The sequence below is a fragment of the Tamandua tetradactyla genome, chromosome 15 (assembly GCF_023851605.1).
Source record: "Tamandua tetradactyla isolate mTamTet1 chromosome 15, mTamTet1.pri, whole genome shotgun sequence".
NCBI classification, from domain to species: domain Eukaryota; kingdom Metazoa; phylum Chordata; class Mammalia; order Pilosa; family Myrmecophagidae; genus Tamandua; species Tamandua tetradactyla.
Window position 1 is genome coordinate 82,705,157 of NC_135341.1, and position 20,035 is coordinate 82,725,191.

At 36.5% G+C, this 20,035-nt stretch overlaps 2 protein-coding genes across 6 annotated transcripts in view; one reads left to right on the forward strand and one right to left on the reverse strand.

Moving 5' to 3' along the window:
- Nucleotides 1-20,035, reverse strand: part of PIK3CB (phosphatidylinositol-4,5-bisphosphate 3-kinase catalytic subunit beta) — a 293,706-nt gene that overhangs the window by 26,846 nt on the left and 246,825 nt on the right. For all 5 annotated transcript variants that reach the window (XM_077130242.1, XM_077130240.1, XM_077130243.1 and 2 more), the window contains 5 exons: nucleotides 13,502-13,645; nucleotides 12,180-12,279; nucleotides 5,968-6,146; nucleotides 4,465-4,574; nucleotides 2,616-2,694 (listed from right to left, as the gene is read on the reverse strand). In XM_077130242.1, the coding sequence (XP_076986357.1) occupies nucleotides 2,616-2,694; nucleotides 4,465-4,574; nucleotides 5,968-6,146; nucleotides 12,180-12,279; nucleotides 13,502-13,645 (612 nt within the window). The remainder of the gene's footprint in view (nucleotides 1-2,615; nucleotides 2,695-4,464; nucleotides 4,575-5,967; nucleotides 6,147-12,179; nucleotides 12,280-13,501; nucleotides 13,646-20,035) is intronic.
- Nucleotides 10,944-11,141, forward strand: LOC143657786 (small integral membrane protein 30-like). The gene has a single exon (XM_077130339.1). It carries the CDS (start codon nucleotides 10,944-10,946, stop codon nucleotides 11,139-11,141), a length of 198 nt encoding a protein of 65 aa, XP_076986454.1.

The following is a 20,035-nucleotide window of genomic DNA, read 5'->3' on the forward strand; positions in this document are numbered from 1 at the left end:
CAAAAAAATCAAAATATCATAATGAAAAGAAGGAAACCATAAAGATGTAATAAAGATGTAACAGTTGATAGAAAACAACAAAAAGATAACCAAAGTAGAAGTCAATTCTTTTAAAGAGAAACTAGGAAGCTAACTTTTAATTAAAAAGGGAACATACAAAGCAACTTTACATAGGAAAAAAGGAGAAAAAATTAGACATAGAAGATATTAACATTATAAGAGCCCAATTACCATTAAGGAAAATCATCAGTCAAAAATTCTAGACCCAAGAAGTCTCTACCGTTTGATTCCCGGTGCCTGCCCATGTTAAAAAAAAGAAGTCTCTACCAGGACCAGGTAGTTTAACAACATTTAAATGAATATGCAATCTCTAATTTACACAAACTTTTCGAGAGTCAGATAAAAAGGGGAAAAGCACTCTAACTGTAAAATTTATATAATAACATACAAGCGAATGTCTGGAGATCTGAGACAGGAAAGGATTTATTTTAAAACAAAAAACATAAACTAGAAAAAGGAAGCTAGGTAATTCATAGCAGAGAGAAAACTCAACGGCCTAGAAACACTGAAAAAAATATTTGACACCTTGATAAAAGAAATTAGATGACATGTCATGTCCATTGGATTGGCAAAAAAGTTAAGAAGTCTGAAAGGCTAGAAAATGTAGAGAATGAAACTTTCAGTTATTTCTGGGAAGATATATAATCCTGGCACACTATTTTGGGGGACACTTTAGCAATGGTGATAAAACTGAAAATGCACATGACAATGACCCAGCAATTTTACTGCTGGTCATAAAGAACACTTCTATATATGAATGCAGAGATGTGCCAGGTTGTAAATTGTGATTCTGTTTTCGTTTGTATTGAAAAAATAAACTGGAATACAAATAGCCACTAATGTGAGAATGGATAAAATTGCATATATTTATTCAAAAGATTACTAGAAGGCACTGAAAATACTGAATTAGAACTATATATATAAAATCTTGACTAATCAAAAAAAATGTTGAGGGAAAAAAGCAAACTGTAAAAAAGTTACATATGGACAATAGCATTTATTTATAAGTTCAAAACATATATGGGTATACAATATATAGTAATATATATTCTGGCTTTAGAATAGTGGCTAATTTGGAGACATGAGAAAGGGAATGAGATGACTGTATCAACTTTATGTGCACATTTTATTTCTTCTTTAAAAAGTAAATACAGAAAAAATGTTAACATCAGGCATTTAATTGCTAAATACTTATTAAATCTGGGTGGAAGGACATAAAAGTTAGTATATATTCCTTTCTGCAGTATCATATCTGAAACAGTTGACAATTTTAAAAATAAAATATAAAGAATTAGATAAAAAGTGAAGTAAATCATCATTGACTAGCAGAGAAAAAGAGTTTAAAAACTCTATGGACCTGTGTAATTCCATGAAGCATGCTTAAAGAACCAATCCTTACCCCCACTGACTAAAAAAGTAGTAGCAAATTTTATAAAACTGGAGAAACAGGTACACAATGCAGAAGAAAAAAATCATGTATAAACCCACCAACCAGAAATAATGTTACCATTTTAGTTTCTGTTAACATATTAATGTCTTTTATCCCTGAATTTTTCATGAGCTTGAAACAATTTTATAAAAACACTTTTGCCTATCTCTTTTTTCATTTAACATTAGAAGACAAGCATTTTCTACAAATTATTAGCAATTCACTACAAACAATATTTTACAATATCTTAGGTTCCAATATCTTATTGGAATTTACAGTATTCACATATTTATTACATTTTTTAATTTTTATGAATTGTATTTTTACAAATTTTCCCCACTTACTTATCTATATTTGTTTGAACTCTTTAAATATTTAGGATTATTAAACCCTTATGCTTTCATTGTGAATATAATTCCCAGTCTCAGGATTGAATTCTAATATATCGCATGACATTTAAAGTCTCATATTTTTATGTAGTTAAATATATAAACATTTGATTTACAGTATCTCCCACTGTTTGTTGGAAGACTTGATAACACTTTGATCTTCTACATTTAACCTTTTTTTTTTTTTGGCATGGGCAGGCACCGGGAATTGAACCCAGGTCTCCGGCACAAATTCTGCTTGCTGAGCCACCATGGCCTGCCCTACATTTAACTTTTAAAATCCATTACATTTCCTTTTTTCTGTCACCACAAACCTGTTCTGCTTTACTGTCCTTCTCCTGTTAATGGTAGCAAACTAAAAAGCTGAGAGCCTACCTAAATGCTTCCATGTGTCTTCCCCTGTCAGACAGAGGAATGAATGAATGTTCTGGGCTAAGTGTGAAGAGGCACAAGCTCTTCTCCAGCCTTGTCGCTGTCCTGCTCCTTCATAATCACAGAACGGAATGGGACTCTTGCTATCTGTCCAACCCTTGTTGGAAATTCAGACTAAGCTTTTTTCTGGAGTCTTGTTCACACATACAGTTTTAAATCTGCTGAAGTTTAAATAATTCAATATATTTGAAAGCATACTATAACTGAAAAGGGCTAAATAAGTATTACTTATGAACAGTTAATAAAAATAATAGCAGGAGGTAAATTCAACATAAGGCAAAAAATAAAGTCACTAGAAATCTCACCGAAGATCCAGACCAGCTTCTTTCCAGAGTAAATCCATCAAGCGCAGCATTTGGAGTGTCAACATATCCTGTCGTAAGTCTAAGAGACAAATACTGCTTCATTATAAAAGTGCTTTCCATTTTATGCCTAATAACTCATTAACTCAAAGTTCAGTCAGAATTAACTAAAACCACTGACTTTTTTCTCTGAAATTTTAATGTTTACATATTCACTGGCTGGTTAGCATGTCCCTGTAACATTATTTCAGAAAGTGAAATAAACATTGCTGTTTACCAGGTATACACTTCTGTTTCAGGTGCCAATATCATTTGTATTATAATTCATACTGCTAATTTTTTCCTTCTCCTTTGTTTTTAGGGCCACACAGAATATTAAGAATTAAATGAAATCATTTCATTAGGGGTCCACAAAGCTGTAATACCATATCCAAGGATAATTTCTAGGTAACAGGACGTGAATGAAAGTAATGGCATCCACATAATGCCATTTATATGCTCACATGATTAAATAGCTAGCAAACGCTATGAGTTCTTTTTTTTTTAAACATTTTTCATTGTGAAATATAACAGATAGGCAGAAAAGTGATAAATTTCAAAGTTTAGCAAGTAGTTACTCAGCAAATTTCAACGTATGGTATGAGTTGCAGTCGCATAATTTCAGATATTCTACCTATTCTAAGAGACTAAACAAAATATCCAGTATAATGATTCAGTAGTCACAATCATTTGTTAAATCCTATCTTCTCTGTTACAACTCCTTCCTCTCATTTGATCCTTCTCCCAGTCTTCAGGAATATCTGGGAAATAACTGTTCTAACTTCTTCATGTTGAAAAGGGGTGGCAACATCATAGAGCAAGGGAACACAACCAACTGATGTTCTCCGAGACTGTTGCTTCTGGGTTTGAGGGCATTTCTGGCATAGGAATAACCTGGAGGTTTTAAATTTCTGAAAAATAAGCTTAGTGAAAAAACTTTTTTAGAGCCTCATATACAATGAGCTGTAAGCACACATTATGTTGAACACATTTACTTGTGCTATCTTCACTGAACTCCCTTTAATAACCATGAGATACATACACTATACTTCTCATGGACAAGAAGAATCTCAAGCCCAATGAGTTTCACGTGGCTTGCTTGCAGTCATACAACTAACAAACGGTAGCAGTCATGACTGCCTTTTGGTTGGAGTCATTACCTCAGGGACATTTCTGTTTTGTTTGTTTGTTTTTTGTATGTATGCTGTATGGCGGGGTCACATTTCATACTTTTTCCATGTGAGTATCCCATTATTGCAGCACCATTTGTTGAATTTTTTGTCTGTTTTTGTTTGTTTGCTTTGTGTTTTGTTTGTTTGTGGGGAAGTGCATGGGCTGGGAATTGAACCTGGGTCTCAGCATGGCAGGCAAGAATTCTATCACTGGACTACCCTTGCAAGACATTTCCTTTTTAAAATATAAATTGGTCAGATATTTTAATTAAAATGCAAAACTATTGGGGAAAAACTCAACATTGCTATCACTGAACCTATACATTCATAGAATGTATGAATACCACTATAGAAAATATTCTCTTGTATTTCACAAGTGTTTTATCAAAGAAGCAGACAGAGACATTTTACTTTGTAAAAAGCAGAAGTAGATTTATTAGAATAGTGTATGTAAAACTACAGAAGTAAAGTCTTGTTTTAAGGGGAAAAAAGTGATATAGGTCATGCTGAGTTTGACTTTATGATAATAGCTACCTCTTAGCAGCCATCTACACATTTACACATCACATTTTAGACAAACCAAACTGACAACAAATGAAAGACAGTATAGAATTTGGCATGACAAAAGCCTCAGTACTTACCATCTCCATTTTTAAAAATCACTCCAACTGAATCCTCACCAAACACCTTATTGTTATAGACCAGCCACAAAGGCTTCATTTTGGAATCCATGTATTTGCACTTTTCAACACTGAAATTTAACAAGGGGAAAGTTAACCCAAATTCAATTTAAAGATATGACAAGATTCTTATTTTACCCTGAAGTACTGGCCTGGGCAAGGCCCTCTGCTGTTCTATTTGGGTCGGCAGGAAGTCAGAGCTAGAACATTTTCTCCTGGGAAAAAAGAAGCCATGAGGGCAGCCGCGTGGGCATGCACTGAAGCCAGATGGGCTCAACTACAAAGTCTGTTATGTCTCTACTTAAAATTCCACCTCTCCTTTTTTCATTCCTTCTTAACGCTGTATTATTATATTTAGTGAATAAAAAAATCTGAGCATATCATTAGGTAAACATTAGGAATATTATTAAATCATTCTTGATTTCTTGAAGAGAGAAAGATCAGTTTTGAACACTGATATAATACAGGAACACATTATTATTTTTCCACTATTATTTTGTAGGAAATGAGAAAGTGAAAAATAAGTTTGCAAACTCATTCAAGTTCTCATTCGAAAAAAATTTTTAAACAAATTTTATATTGTGAAATATAACATATACAAAACAGCGATAAATTTCAAAGCACACTTTAACAAAATGTCTTAGAACAAATTTCAAAGTTTGGTATGGGTTACAGTTCCATAATTTCAGGTGTTTTCTTCTATATGCTGTAAGACACTGGAGACTAAAAAGAAATATCAATATAATGATTCAGTTAGTCATACTCATTTGTTAAATCCTATCTTCTCTGCTACAATGCTTCCTTCTCCCCTGATTCTTCTCCTACTCTCTAGGGATATTTGGGCAATGGCCATTCTAACTTCATGTGAAAAGGGGTGTCGATTCTATGGGGAAACGGGGTGCAATTGGTTGATGCTCTTGGAGAGATGGGTAACTCTGGGTTTGAGGGCTTATCTGACCTAGGAAACATCTGGAATTTCTGAAAAATAAATTGGAGTGAAACTTTTACAGAGTTTCATTTGAGGCTCTGGTTATTCTTTAGGGTTCACGGGAATACTGGTGGTATGAACTTGCATACCATGCCAATATTAAGATCTCATTTTAAAATATGAACATCAATTACTAAATAAGTTAATATGGTTTCCAATATTTTCTTATGTGGGTTTCATAGGAAACAGTGCCATAGAAAAATGTACTTACATACAAATGAAAGGAAATTAACTTGTAATAACTTTCATTAACCTCACAGGTAAATTTAGTGGGTAGGCATGCGACTTACTGAATACAAGTATATACAGCCTTCAGGGACTTTAAAGATTTTCCTTCTCTAATTATATTCCACTTAATAGGGCTGACAGCTGACCCTACTACTCCCTAAGGCAGCGACTATTTTGCATTTCTACATTCTGCATTACTATTTCATTCATTATTACTTAGAGACTCACTAAGAACAGCAAAGACTTACTAGAGTTCTGAGAGGATGACACATGGGTTCAGAGGTGACTGCAGGTCAGAGAGGGCTTCCCGGTAGGCATTCTGTTTTAGACAGGTGTGCATGGCCTCCTTCCCTTTGGCTCTGTTCAGCTTCACTGCATTTAGTTTGATTAAACTATTTAAAGTTTTCAATTTATTGAGTGCTTCAACCTGAAAAACAAGATTCCCCAAACCCAAAATTCACTGTGATTAAATATATCACAGTGTAACGCATTACCAAATGACCATACTAATCGATAACATTACCCCACACATAACCAGCTAAAGTAAAAAGTTTTTTGAGTTATAATAAGCAGTTCACATATAGTAGAATAAAAACCTTATTTTTATCACTTATTGCTTAAAGTACTATTTTGCAGACTTCTTAAAAGCTTTTTTTATAACTGAAATCTTACAGAGAAAAATGAAAGATCATGGGTTTTAGTTTGGCTTTTTTTTAGACAAGCCATTATCTTTCTTTCTCTTTTGCAATTTTATTGAAATATACTCATATACGATACACGTCATCCACGGTATACAATCAATGGCTCATGGTATTATCACATGCTTGTATATGCATCACCGTGATCAGTTAGAACATTTTCATTAAGCTAGAAAGGAAATAAAAATAAAAAGGAAACCCAAATCCTCCCATACCACTTATCCCTTCTATTACTGACCCATGGTATTGGTGTAGAACATTTGATACTGTTGATGAAAGAATATTTAAATATTACTGTTAACTATAGTTTATAGTTTGCAATAGGATTAATTTTTACCCACACATCCCTCTATTATTAACTCCTTATAATAGTGTTGTACATTTGTGCTAGTTTATGAAAGAATTTTTTCATATTTCTACAGTTAATCACAGTTTTCTACCACAAGATTCATTGTGTTACATATTTCCGTGTTTTAACCTCTACTCTCCTTCTGGTGACATACATGACTTTAAATTTCCACTTTTGATCACATTCACAGGCGACTCAGTACAGATTATTATTCTCACAATGATGTGCTACCGTCACCTCTATCCTTTCCAAACATTTAAGTTCAACCTAGTTAAGCATTCTGCACATAAGCAACGCTTTCCATTCTTTAGCCTCATTCTTTCCTAGAAGTCTATGTATTTTATATCTGAGTTTACATATTATAATTAGTTCATAATAGTGAACTCATACAATATGTGTCCTGTGCCCGATTTATTCATTTTACATAATGTCCTCAAGTTTCATCCATGTTATTGTGTGCCTCAGGACTTCATTCCTTCTTACTGATAAATAATATTCCAGGGTAAACCATGGGTTTTTAAAGAAGATAAGCATGAAACTTCAACTCCTCAGAACCCTGTGGCTCACAGAATAAAAGAATTTGAGTAATTCCATTTGGCCTACACCATAGTATAAGAGGGAAAACCTAGTAGAAATGATTCCAGGATTCCTGAAATTCAACCTAAATTGATGACAAGAAATAGATGTCTCAGAAGAACATATTGGGAAGATATCATACACCTTCCCAGTATATTCTCCTTCCAAAAATAACATAGCAAAGATACATTATGTATAATGAAATAAAACATGAATATAACACGAGTATTTACTGCCCCAATCTAAATTACTACTTGCTAATTGCTGAAGTGTGTTTTCTTTAATTTTATTTATTAAACATACCAACATACAAACGCAAACATTCTTACCACATGATCCTTCCATTCTACATATATAAACAGTAACTCCCAATATCAAAATTTTTAATTCATATGTTTTACTCATCTATCGATAATGGAGATAAAAGGAGCATCAGACACAAGGTTTTCACAATTACCAGTCACACTGTGAAAGCTATATCATTATACAATCATCTTCAAGAAACATGGCTACTGGAGCATAGCTCTACATTTTCAGACAGTTCCCTCCAGCTTCTTCATTACACCTTAACTAAAAAGGTGATATCTATATTATGCGTAAGAATACCCTCTAGGATAACTTCTTGACTGTTTGAAATCTCTCAACTTTGATAACTTCTAGACTCTGTTTGAAATCTCTCAGCCACTGAGACTTAATTTTGTCTCATTTGTGCAGATTGAAAGGCTTTCCTATGAAGTCTCTGGGCTCTGCATTTTTCTTACACTGCCCAGTATGTGGTGCTTTTCTGCTGCGATACCCACCAGCATAAGGTTACGCGGTACCTTTAACTGCAGCAGACTCTCCCTGCTGGTGGCGTGGTGGAGACAGAGGAAAGGTTGTAGACTAGCTTTAATCACTTCACTTTTCCAGACCCTAGGGCCTGAATTGCTTGAGGGAGGGAATCCACCTGAGCTGGGCCCCACCCCAATTCTGTGGAAGGCACATTCTCTAAACAGTCAAACAATCTTAATTCTGCCTATGCTGGAGGCAACTGGAGCCTGAGAAGCCTTGCAGCTGTATCCAAAGAGTGAGTATTCAAGTCATAGAAACACAGCCACAAAAAAGAAAAATCCTTTTCAGAGCAGGGCCCCTTCCTCCAGGTAGCCAATCGAGAACTTGGGTTGGTATGTTGCTTTGTGTACCTTCAGGTCCCATGTGCCCCCTCCTTTCCTTCAGGGCCAGACCCCTTCAACTATTTTTGTGCTATCCGATTCAGAAAAAACCTCCGTTTCTTTTTTTTTTCCCTTTTTTCTTTTTCTGTCAGCCCTGCACCCTCGGTGCAGGTGCAAAATCCTGCAACCACCGGCTTTGACTCGAGGTTCAGCCGAGCTGGGGGCATATTTTTAGTAGTCAGAATTTGTTAGTTAATTCCACAATTGGAGCTTGGTTGCACTCAGCCCCTGCTGCCAATATAGTCTTTTTCCTTTCCCCTCTGGGAAGCAGCCTGTGGGGGAGGGGTGCAGGCCGCAGCGGTTTGGGAACTCATGGTTCTGGGGGGCTCGCAGCCAGTCCAGCTGGTCCAGACTGGGGTACGCTGTGTGTCCAGTCACTGACGTGGACCCAGCAGTTGTTCTGTACTGTTCCTGGCTTTTTACTAGCTGTACTGAAGGATGAACTAAGTCTCACACCTCACTAAGCTAGTTGCCATCTTGGCAATATCTCCTGAAGTGTGTTTTAATAACGAGGTAACTGGTTATCAAAACTTAGGCAAATAAAAGCAATTTACACAAATAATATAGGTGGATTAACAATGACCGACTAAATCAAACCCATTATGTTTAAAAGCCAACTTTATTATTTAATAACTGAAGGTACTTCCATGTCATACTGTGTAAAATTCACGAAAAACAATCTCTTTAACCTTCTCATAAATGAGGAGCATGAGTATATTTCATCACCATGTCATTAAAACTAGAAACTAAAAGTAAAATCAGAATTAAATATGTATATCCTATACCAACATAAAAAACATAATGATGACCATGACTTGAATGTCCATTAATAGGATGTTTGTTTTATATGTTTTCATTTTAGAACTCTGGTTCTCTGCAAGTAAACCACCAAGGCTCTACAGGGAGGGGATTCCTGTACACAGATTAGCTGCATGCTTCTACAGACAGGCTGAGGCAGCGCTCACAGCAAACTCGGAAGGTTCTATGCCCCTCTCCCAGAATCACGGTCTCCCTCTACCCAGCTAGCCTGACCTTGACCTTCCACACTCACCACAACTGTCACCTCCATGAGAAGTCTTCCCTAATGCCCGGAGCTGGACAAGGTGCCTCTCCTCTGTGCTTCTACAACACTCTCATAACAATACACGTATCGAAATACTTAAACACTGATTGTGCACCTGCTCTACGAACTCTATCAGCTCTTTGGTGGCTGGAACAATGGCCAAAATGCCTTCATATTGCCAATGCCTAACACAAACCCTGGCGTATAGCAGATTCTGAGTAAATGTGCATTAAACGCCATGAAGAAAACATACTAATGTTAGGTTAGATAATACTGGAGTAACGAAAAATTATTGCAAGAGAACCCAGCAGTTTGTTGATATGTGTGAATGAAGGACTCAAGCCAGGGAAGCTGGAATAGGGACTTGGCTTTTTTACATGGCAGACATGCTCTCACCTTCCCTTCAGGAGAACCAAGAATATACCAGCAAATCAAGCCTGGACCATTATTATGCTTCCTGTTTATAAAGCAAGCTAATTAAAACCACTATATTTGGAGTTACTTAACTCTCTAACACAGTGTACTTCAATATTACGAAGAAAATATATAGTAATTAACTGGATACTGAAACCGCAACTGTCAGTAATAATCCCCAATTTTGAAATGCAATGTTCCACAAAACAACTTCATGGTTCTCTTTAATAGCTTTTGCTTATTTTAGCTTTTAAAAATACATTTATAGTGATAAAATGACATTGTTGCCTATTTTATATACTGAACTTTAAGTTCTGATTTAAAAAGGAGAGCTGTGCTGCTAAAAAGGTTTGAAAACTCTTAATATAGACAGTAAAGAGAACTTTAGCTTTAGAGCTGGACAGATCAAGGTCTGAAACTTAATCCTGTCAGTTATTAGCTCTGGGAATTTAGGCAAGTTACTTAACCTCTCAGCCTCAGTTTTCTCCTATCAAATAATAATGGGGATTAACAGGGTAAAATGAAAGAAAGCAGTACAATGATTAGAAGATGAGGTATTGGGAAGAAAATAGGAATTTCAGGCATGAACATATAGTTTGAAAAAGCAGCTTGAGGATTCTTAATTATAGAAAACATACAACCTGTGGAATTAGGTCTAAAATCTCTCAGTATCAAACAACTGGCAGAGGCCATTCCTGTAAGGCTGCTTCCTGGAAGGTGGTGTCATGTGGAACTTCCTAGCCTGAACATCTGGAGCTCCAAGAAAGGAGTATTTCAAGTCAGATAAATTTATCTATCTATCTATCTATCTATCTATCTATCTATCTGTCTGTCTGTCTGTCTGTCTATCTATCTATCTATCTATCTATCCCCCACTTTCTTTGGAATATTCAGCCCTCAACACCCCAGCATCATGACCTCAGTTTCAACACAACTATTGATAGCCTGCATTAAACTGCTTTTGGTGCTACCTGTTGTTGAAGCAGTAGAAGCTGGAGATGCAATTCCTGTCTTGCTAGGTGTGGCTCTCAGCATTACAGGCATTTGTGCTTGTTTGGGGGTATATGCACAAAAGAGAAATGGACAGATGGAATCTCCAAGGGCCTTCTAAAGCAATCCTCACCCTGAAAACCTTCATGCTTTTGAGATTAAATCTGAGCTTTGGTGTCTGAAAGTTGCCAAGAAACAGATAGTAAATGAGATAATTTCATATTCCTAGATGTTTTCCTATAAGAAACTGATATTATATGGGAAAAATGTTCTCTTCACATCAAAGAAAGCACTGAAAGAAAGCACTGAGAAAAAGCAGACTATAATTTCTGTTTCCTGGTTGTAAAGGTCAAATAAATACTTTGACTCAAATTTGCATAAATAATCCAGTTTCAGATGTCTCAAAGCTCACGAATTAATAACAAGGAAGTTCTTGCTTAGAATCCTAGGAAACTGCCATAACTCCCTTATAATCACTGCCTCCTGAATTGTTGAGGAGTCTTTTCATCGAGTTTTAATTAGATTTTTGTTCTCTCATCTGTCTGTAAGTTAATAGTGTACTTAGATATGGAAATTAGTCAAAAATGAAAACCTTTATTTCTTTGGAGAAAAAAGATTAGAAAAATGTATTCAAATGTATCTAATATGGCAATGGAGAAAAATATTTAAGGTTAAAAAAGCTTTATATTGATTAACCAACTAACATCCTTTGGTGAAAAGTACTATATTAAATATAAATCCATTATGTTATGACTTAAAAAAATACACAATTGGTGGAGCATATGAATCATAAATACTATACAAATTGGAAAGAGAAAATCATGGATGTGCAGATAGGGTATGAAGATTTCATGAGCACTGTCATCATCGCCATCATCAACATGCCTGAGAATAGGATTACTCTGTTAAATTTAAGACAGGGTACTAATATAGAAAATATAAGAAATCTTAAGTAATCATTTTTCAGGTTATATTTAGTTGATATTCTTTCGTTAAATTTGTTGTAACTTCATCTCCTGACAATTTTGTAAAAGCCTGTATTAATCGTATTCAGTTATTGAAACGTTTATGAAATAATGTGAGGGAGAAATGGCATTTGGTACAACTTACTAAATACCATGCGCAAAAACTGAACATGAAGATTAAAACAAACTGATACCTGCTTGGAAAGCACTTTCATGTGGCCTACACTTCCCCGGCAGTATGCTTCAAGGATGACACCAAATTGTACCGAGACAGCAGGAATGTGTACTTCCGACCTGTAAGAAGTTAATATTAAAATGGTTTGTTTATCAAACACTTCGGATCACCATATAAAAATACTAACCACTCTATTCTACCATGCCATAAACTTATGATGCCAACCAAAATATGAAGAACACCTCATCTCGTGCACATTTATTAGAGAGATAGTCAAGTTTTCAATTCCTTGAACCTAAAAATATCTCAGAGTTTGAAAAGTTATAGGAGTTCATATTTTAGTAAGTCTTTACTCTAAGACATCCAAAATTTTTACCTCTCAACGGATTCACCTTTCACTGGGGCGAGGCGAACTAACAATCTAAAGACAATTGAGCTGAAACACAGAGATTTAAAAAATCTGATGGATGTTACACAATTGTCTAATGTCTCAATTAACTTCTGTTCCATTTTTTCTTTCTTAAAGAATGGTATACACATTTGAAAAGGGAAGGATACCTTATTCTATTATTCTCTGAGGGGTTTAAAAGTGAGGGGACAGAAATGAATGGAAAAAGACAAATTAAAAAAAGAAAACTGTATAATAAGGAAAGCAATATTCATAAATATAACATCTAAAATAAACAGTATTTTAGAGCTGATTTTCATTAACAAACTTGGTAGAAAAGATGAAAGGATAAATATTTTTTCCTGAGAAGTATTAATTTCAATACTTCTGTCTGAAGTATAGGTGAAAAAAACAAAAATATCTGAGTATAGCCAGAAATGAGAAAGCTATAATTTTTCTTAGAAACAAAATAACAACTTTAGCTCTTCCTGAGTTTACTTTGTGAAACTGGTAAAACAAGGTTGATGTATTTCTGAAAATGAGCTAGTATTAAAGAGGCTGAAAATACAAGTACTGTTGTTATAGTAAAATTTAAAAATCTTTATCCAATAAGACCAATGATGATAATACCATCCACAGCTTTTTGGAAAGCATAACTAAACGAACTGGTCCAAATATATATTTTAAATATGTACACTTTAACAGAAAATAGCAACACATTTATTATTATTTTCAGTTAACAACAAGTGGCATGGAGAGACACATCTGAATTACTTTGCCAAACCATGAAAATCAAGAGGTGACTAACAAGAAATGGAAGACAACCAAAGTATAAATGTTAAGAAGGCTCAGAAACAAAGCAGCTGTCTATCCTATAAATTTCCTACATATATTACATTGGTTTATATTTACTAAAGTATACTATTGGCTCAAATTGAAATATAAAGACTTACCTAAGATGCCAAAATAGAAATTGCCCTATCCTCCGATTAGCAAGTGCTCTTTCTAATAGGAATCGAGAAAGGGCACAATCAAGAAATGGCTCATATTTTAAAACTTGCACCAGTTGTAAAAGATATTGAGAGAGTTCTTCATCGCTGAAAGAAACAAAGAGCAAGTCACTCACAATTTCTGGCAGAAAAAGATCCCTTCCTATCATACTAACGAAACACAATAGTTCTTTTAGGCCAGGCTGTTACATGCTTATAGTCACTGTACTATTGTTATGACAACATCACAACAAAAAGCATGATACTATCACAACAAAAAGCAGATTTTGCCTGGGGAGAGGGGGAGGTGAAAGGAGCAGAGAACAGATATGTGGTATATTTTCCCCAAACTAATTAGGTTGATACAATTACCAGGATTATAAAAAGTAGGTACTCTAATAATGATTTCTAATCATGCTTAAAAAGTTATGTAATCAACCATGCAATCATTTTCAAAATAAAAATTCCATCAGTACTTTAGCAATTTATTTCCTTTCCAATCATGAGGGTGAAATAATTCCTTCCTTCATATTTCTAAATTCTGAGGTGCTGAGCTCTTTGTGTTTAATCTGGTCATTCCCTTGGAACTTCAGGTATCTGCGTAACACCTGAAACTCAAGAGCTAGAGTTCTGCTGCTATGAAAGTCAGCATTACCCTAAACAACAACCATTAAAAACAATGAAGAAGTAGGTAGGCCATGGATGCTCAGCGGGCAGAGTTTTCACCTGCCATGCTGGAGACCCAGGTTCGATTCCAAGTGCCTGCCCATGTTAAAAAAAAACAGTGATCACACTTCAATTAGAGATATGAATGAAGCTGACCTGGTTAGGACTAAATCAGACTAAAGGGTAAAGAATGATATTGACTGTTATTTTAAAACTTCAACTTCTATGTGAGACCAATAGAAGAGATATTTATTTGGTACAAAATTTATATTTGGGTAGCACAATATCTAACTTAACTTGTATGGTCACCTTATTTAAACACCATAATTACTCAGAACCTTGAACAGGGTGTGAGATTTTGCTGGTCTGTACAGGCTAGTGTGATGCCCCAATACATCCCAGAGTAATCTGGGCAAAAGATAAAAAGTATTCATAAAGTCCCCTTGAGGGACTAGGGAAAAAGGGGGAAATATTAAACTTTCCTACGTAGGGAAGACCTGATATTTTCAAAAGCATTGAGAAGTGCCAAGTTGATGGGAAAGGACCTTGATCTTGGGGCTTGCCCTTATGAAACTTGTTCCTGCAAAGGAGAAGCTAAGCCTCCTTATGATTATGCCTCCAAGTCACCCTCAGAAAATCTCTTTTATTGTTCAGAGATGGCTCCTCTCTCCAAGCCAACTCAGTAGGTGAACTCACTGCCCTCCGCCGCTACGTGGGACGTGACTCTCAGGGCTATAAATCTTCCTGGCAATGTGAGACAGGACGAATGGGGATAAGACTGGCCCTGGCATTGTGGGATTGAGAAAACTTTCTTGACCAAAAGGGAGAAAAGATATGAAAAAAGGTAACATTTCAGTAGCTGAAAGACTTCAAATAGAGTTGAGAAGTCATTCTGGGGGTTATTCTTATGCAGTATATAAATATCCCTCTCTTTAGTTTTTGGTGTATTGGAGTAACTAGAAGGAAATATCTGAAACTGCTGAACTATAATCCAATAGCCTTGATTCATGAAGATGACTTTATAACTATACAGCTTTCAAGGTCTGACTGTATGGTTGTAAAATCTTCTGACTGGGGCTCCCTTTATCCAGGGTATGGACAGATGAGTAGTAAAATAAAATAAATAAATAAATAATAGGGGGAATGGAGAGGATGGGATGTTTTAGGTGTTGGAGAGGATGAGAAATTTTGGGTGTTTTATATTTTTAATAAAACTGCAGGTGATTTTAATAAAACAACTTCAAGAACATAATTTGGTTGTAAAATCAATACAATATGTTTTTAAAATAATTTTTATAATTACTTAAATAAAAATTCACCTGTAAATCCTTAAGAATATGTTTACTTTTATTTTTATTTTTTTGGAATAATGAAAATGTTCAAAAATCTATTGTGATGATGAATGTACATATATGATATGAACCACTGACTGTACACTTTGAATGATTATACAGTATGTGAATATATAATATACATCAATAAAATTACATTAAAAATAATAATTTCTTTCCCAAGATAAATAGCTAACTAAATCTTAACTTCAAGTAATCTGAAAGGATAAGAAAATGAGCTCATTTGTAAGTGAGGATCTTTAACCACCAATTAATAAAGCAGACAATAATGTTATCAACTTGGTTGAACTAATTAAGGTTAGCAGTTCTCTATTTTGTCTGCATCTCCAAACCATTACACTCCAAACGCTTCACATGCAAACGCTCCTATCAGAGGCAATGACAGTGAAGTACTGTAAAGTAAAGGTTTTGGTGTCAGATGTGTTCATGAATTCTCAAAAAACGTTAAGGAGCTAATCTGAGACAGACCTGGGACTGAAACCCAGGGCACCCACCATATCACCATATACACAAAACAAAAACCCATCATCAGAAAATTTAACGTAGAGAAAAAAATCAGAATTAGCTCCATGGAACACAGGATCACAGCAATCTCCTCACAGACAGCAAATGCATTTAATAAAAGCACTCGGCTCTGCCTAAGGGGAAACCAGGTGGACCCTCCCTCTTCAGTCTCGAGTAAAATGTAGGGAGACTGAGAAACAACAGAGGGCTTCTTTTTTTTTTAGCATATAAGCAATTTTATTCTTCTTGCCAAAGGTTTTTCCCCTATGTCCCAAATTTTTACAATGAGCAACCCCCATGTCATGGTTAGGGACAGGTGTCAACTTGGCCAAGTTGTGGTACCTGTTCATCTGATTGGGCAAGCACTGGCCTGTCTGTTGCAATGAGGACATTTCATAGGATTAGGTCATGATCACGTCAGCTACATCCACAGCTGATTCCATTTGTAATCAGCCAAAGGGGAGTGTCTTCTGCAATTAGTGATGCTAAATCCAATCATGGGAAGCCTTTTAAGAAGGACTCAGAGGAGACAGGTTCCATTCCTGCTTTGGCTGGTGAGCCTCTCCTGTGGAGTTCGTCCAGGCCATCCATTGGAGTCATCGGCTTCGCAGCCTGCCCTGTGGATTTTGGACTCTGCATTCCTACGGTCACGTGAGACACTTTCATAAATTTTATATTTGCAAGTGTTCCCTGTTGATTCTGTTTCTCTAGAGAACCCTAACTAATACATCTTGGTACCAGGAGTGGTTCTTAAGGAACAGAATCTTAAAAATGGGTTTTTATGAATGGTTTTCTACTCTGACTGGGCTCAGAGACACTAAGGACTCTGATTCCCGTAATCAGAATGACACTCCCAATCCATGGACTGAGTTGGTAAAGGAGATAGTCAAAATATGATCATTCGATTCTCCTAATGCTTCGCTTGTACGAAGCCAGACTCTGGGGGATAATGTTTTTGACACCTTTACAGAGTTTTGTAGAAATAAGAGTTATAGAGATGTTGGTTGGTTGTTGTTAGATACACTGTCTACATTAAAGGGTGAAAGGGATGGGCTTAAGGCTTCAAACAAGAAGCTTAAGTGCCGTCTGAAAGATGTAGAGGTTTCTATGAGTATCCTGAAGGAAAATTTTATTTCCTGTAGCCGTAGACTTGAGATCTCTGAAAATCAGACTCAGAATCTTATTGTTAGAGTAGCAACTTTACAACGTAAACTGAAATCTCAGTCTTGCATGGTGTCTGCCGTTAAAGTGAGGGCATTGATTGGAAAGGAGTGGGACCCTGAAAAATGGGATGGTGACATATGGATTGATAATGATGTTGGGGGTGAGGTTGAAACCCTAGACCATGCTGAGCCTTCTTTAGATAACCCTGTAATAGTCTGCCCTGAGGACATAGCCGCCCCACCTTCAGCCTGCCTTGAGGAATTGGCCACCCAACCTCCTCCTGAAGGGATTAGCCCTAGAGTTATTAATCCTGTTTCACCAGATGAAACTGCAAATGAAAGCCCTGAAGCAAATGGCTTGGAAGATATTTCTAATTCTTTTCATGACCCACCCCTACCACCCCTCATTTCTTCTAGACCTATAACTAGACTAAAGTCCCAACAGGCCCCTAAAGGTGAGGTACAAAGTATCACACATGAGGAGGTACGTTATACTCCAAAAGAACTGTGTGAGTTTTCCAATTCATATAGACAGAAATCAGGGGAATATGTGTGGCAATGGATTTTAAGAGTGTGGGATAATGGTGGGAGGAATATAAGGCTGGATCAGGCTGAATTTATTGATATGGGCCCACTAAGCAGAGATTCTGCATTCAATGTTATAGCTAGAGCAGTTAGAAAAGGTGTTAACAGCTTGTTTGGGTGGTTGGTTGAAACATGGGTCAAAAGGTGGCCAACATTACCTGAGGTTGAAATGCCAGAACTGCCCTGGTATAATGTAGATGAGGGGATCCAGAGGCTTAGAGAGATTGGGATGTTAGAGTGGATTTATTATGCAAAGCCTGCTCTTACACCCCAGAAGGTTTGGGTCACCCCACCAGGCAAAGAACCACAGCCAGCTGAAGTGCTTGCTGAGGGGAAAGGGAACATGGAATGGGTAGTGGAAGAAGGTAGTGATAAATATGAACTTCGACCACGTGATCAGTTACAGAAACGAGGACTGTAGTGCTGTTTTGTTTGTGTTGTACTATTTAAGTTGTAAGATATCAAGTTTAAGAATAAATGTTGCCCAAGGATTTGTACCCTATTCTGGAGAGATTTAATGTGTTTCCAGTTATATGCAGGACAGTTGAGTATTGTCAGGTAAAAGAAAAAATCTGTGCTTATTTTGTTTTCATTTGGAAATTAAGTATGGTCTAAGGTATAGGTGCCAAGTTGACAAGGGGTGGACTGTCATGGTTAGGGACAGGTGTCAACTTGGCCAAGTTGTGGTACCTGTTCATCTGATTGGGCAAGCACTGGCCTGTCTGTTGCAATGAGGACATTTCATAGGATTAGGTCATGATCACATCAGCTACATCCACAGCTGATTCCATTTGTAATCAGCCAAAGGGGAGTGTCTTCTGCAATTAGTGATGCTAAATGCAATCATGGGAAGCCTTTTAAGGAGGACTCAGAGGAGACAGGTTCCATTCCTGCTTTGGCTGGTGAGCCTCTCCTGTGGAGTTCATCCAGGCCATCCATTGGCGTCATCGGCTTCGCAGCCTGCCCTGTGGATTTTGGACTCTGCGTTCCTACGGTCACGTGAGACACTTTCATAAATTTTATATTTGCAAGTGTTCCCTGTTGATTCTGTTTCTCTAGAGAACCCTAACTAATACACCCCAAATGATCAGAAACTTCATCATAAGCAGCACTGTTTGAAACCACTTAAAATATAAAGGTAGTTAACCTTTTTTAAAATGATAACTTTAAACAAGTAATTGCTGCACTGAAAACCTATTTTCCTAATTGTGTCTAAGCTTTTGATTTCCCCATAGATAAAAACATTTGAAGATCAATGTTGACATGGTTACTGGTAAATTTAATCGACATACACTTATTATACAACTACTACATATTAGACACCATGCGAGGTACTCTCAAGAGCTAAATGAAACCCAAATGAGTATGTCAAAGACTGACTAAGCAAATCAAAACCACATTGATATACCACTTCACTCACTAGGATGACTAATAAAAAAGACAAACAATAACAAGGGTTGACAAGGATGGCAAAAACCGTAACCCTCATATATTTGCTGGAAGGAATATAAAATGGTACATTCACTGTATAAAATAGTTTAGAAGTTAATCACAAAATTAACATAAGAGTGGAACTATTAAACTCTCCAATCTGGGAATCCCCGGGTACCCTCTCAAACACTGGGGACTCCAAAGAAAATAGGCAAATTCCTTGATCCTGAGGTGCCCCATGAAACTCACTTCTGCAGGGGAGAAGCCAAGACACCCACAGTGAGGCCCAAGAGTTGCCTCCAGGAAGCCTCCCCCATGGCTTAGAGATGGCCCCCTCTTGGAGCCCAACTCTGCAAGAGAAATCACTGTCCTTTCGCCTACATGGCACGTGACACTCAGGAGTAAAAGTCTCCGTGGAAACATGGGACATGACTCCCAGGGATGGATCTGGCCCTGGCACCATGGGATCAATAACACCCTCTTGACCAAAAGGGGAAAAAGAAGTATAATAAAATAAGGCATCAGTGACTGAGAGAGACCAGAGTCAAGAGGTTATTCTGGGGCTACCCCCATGCACGCTTCAGCTCAATATTCCTAATTGCCTTGGTTTGCCAAACCACAACCAACATCACTCCTGTTAACTGCTGAGAATACCTAGGGGAGAGCTTCATTTTTAAAATTACTTATACAACAATCTTAATTAGTTTTATTGCAAAACCGATGCCCATTCTAAAGACTATAAGTAGTGTTAAAAAAAAATAGAAATCCCTTCTTCTTCCCTCACCTTGCTAATTTCA

Excerpts from the sequence above, each read along its gene's own strand:
- LOC143657786 (XM_077130339.1), top strand. The coding sequence starts at position 10,944 with ATGACCTCAGTTTCAACACAACTATTGATAGCCTGCATTAAACTGCTT.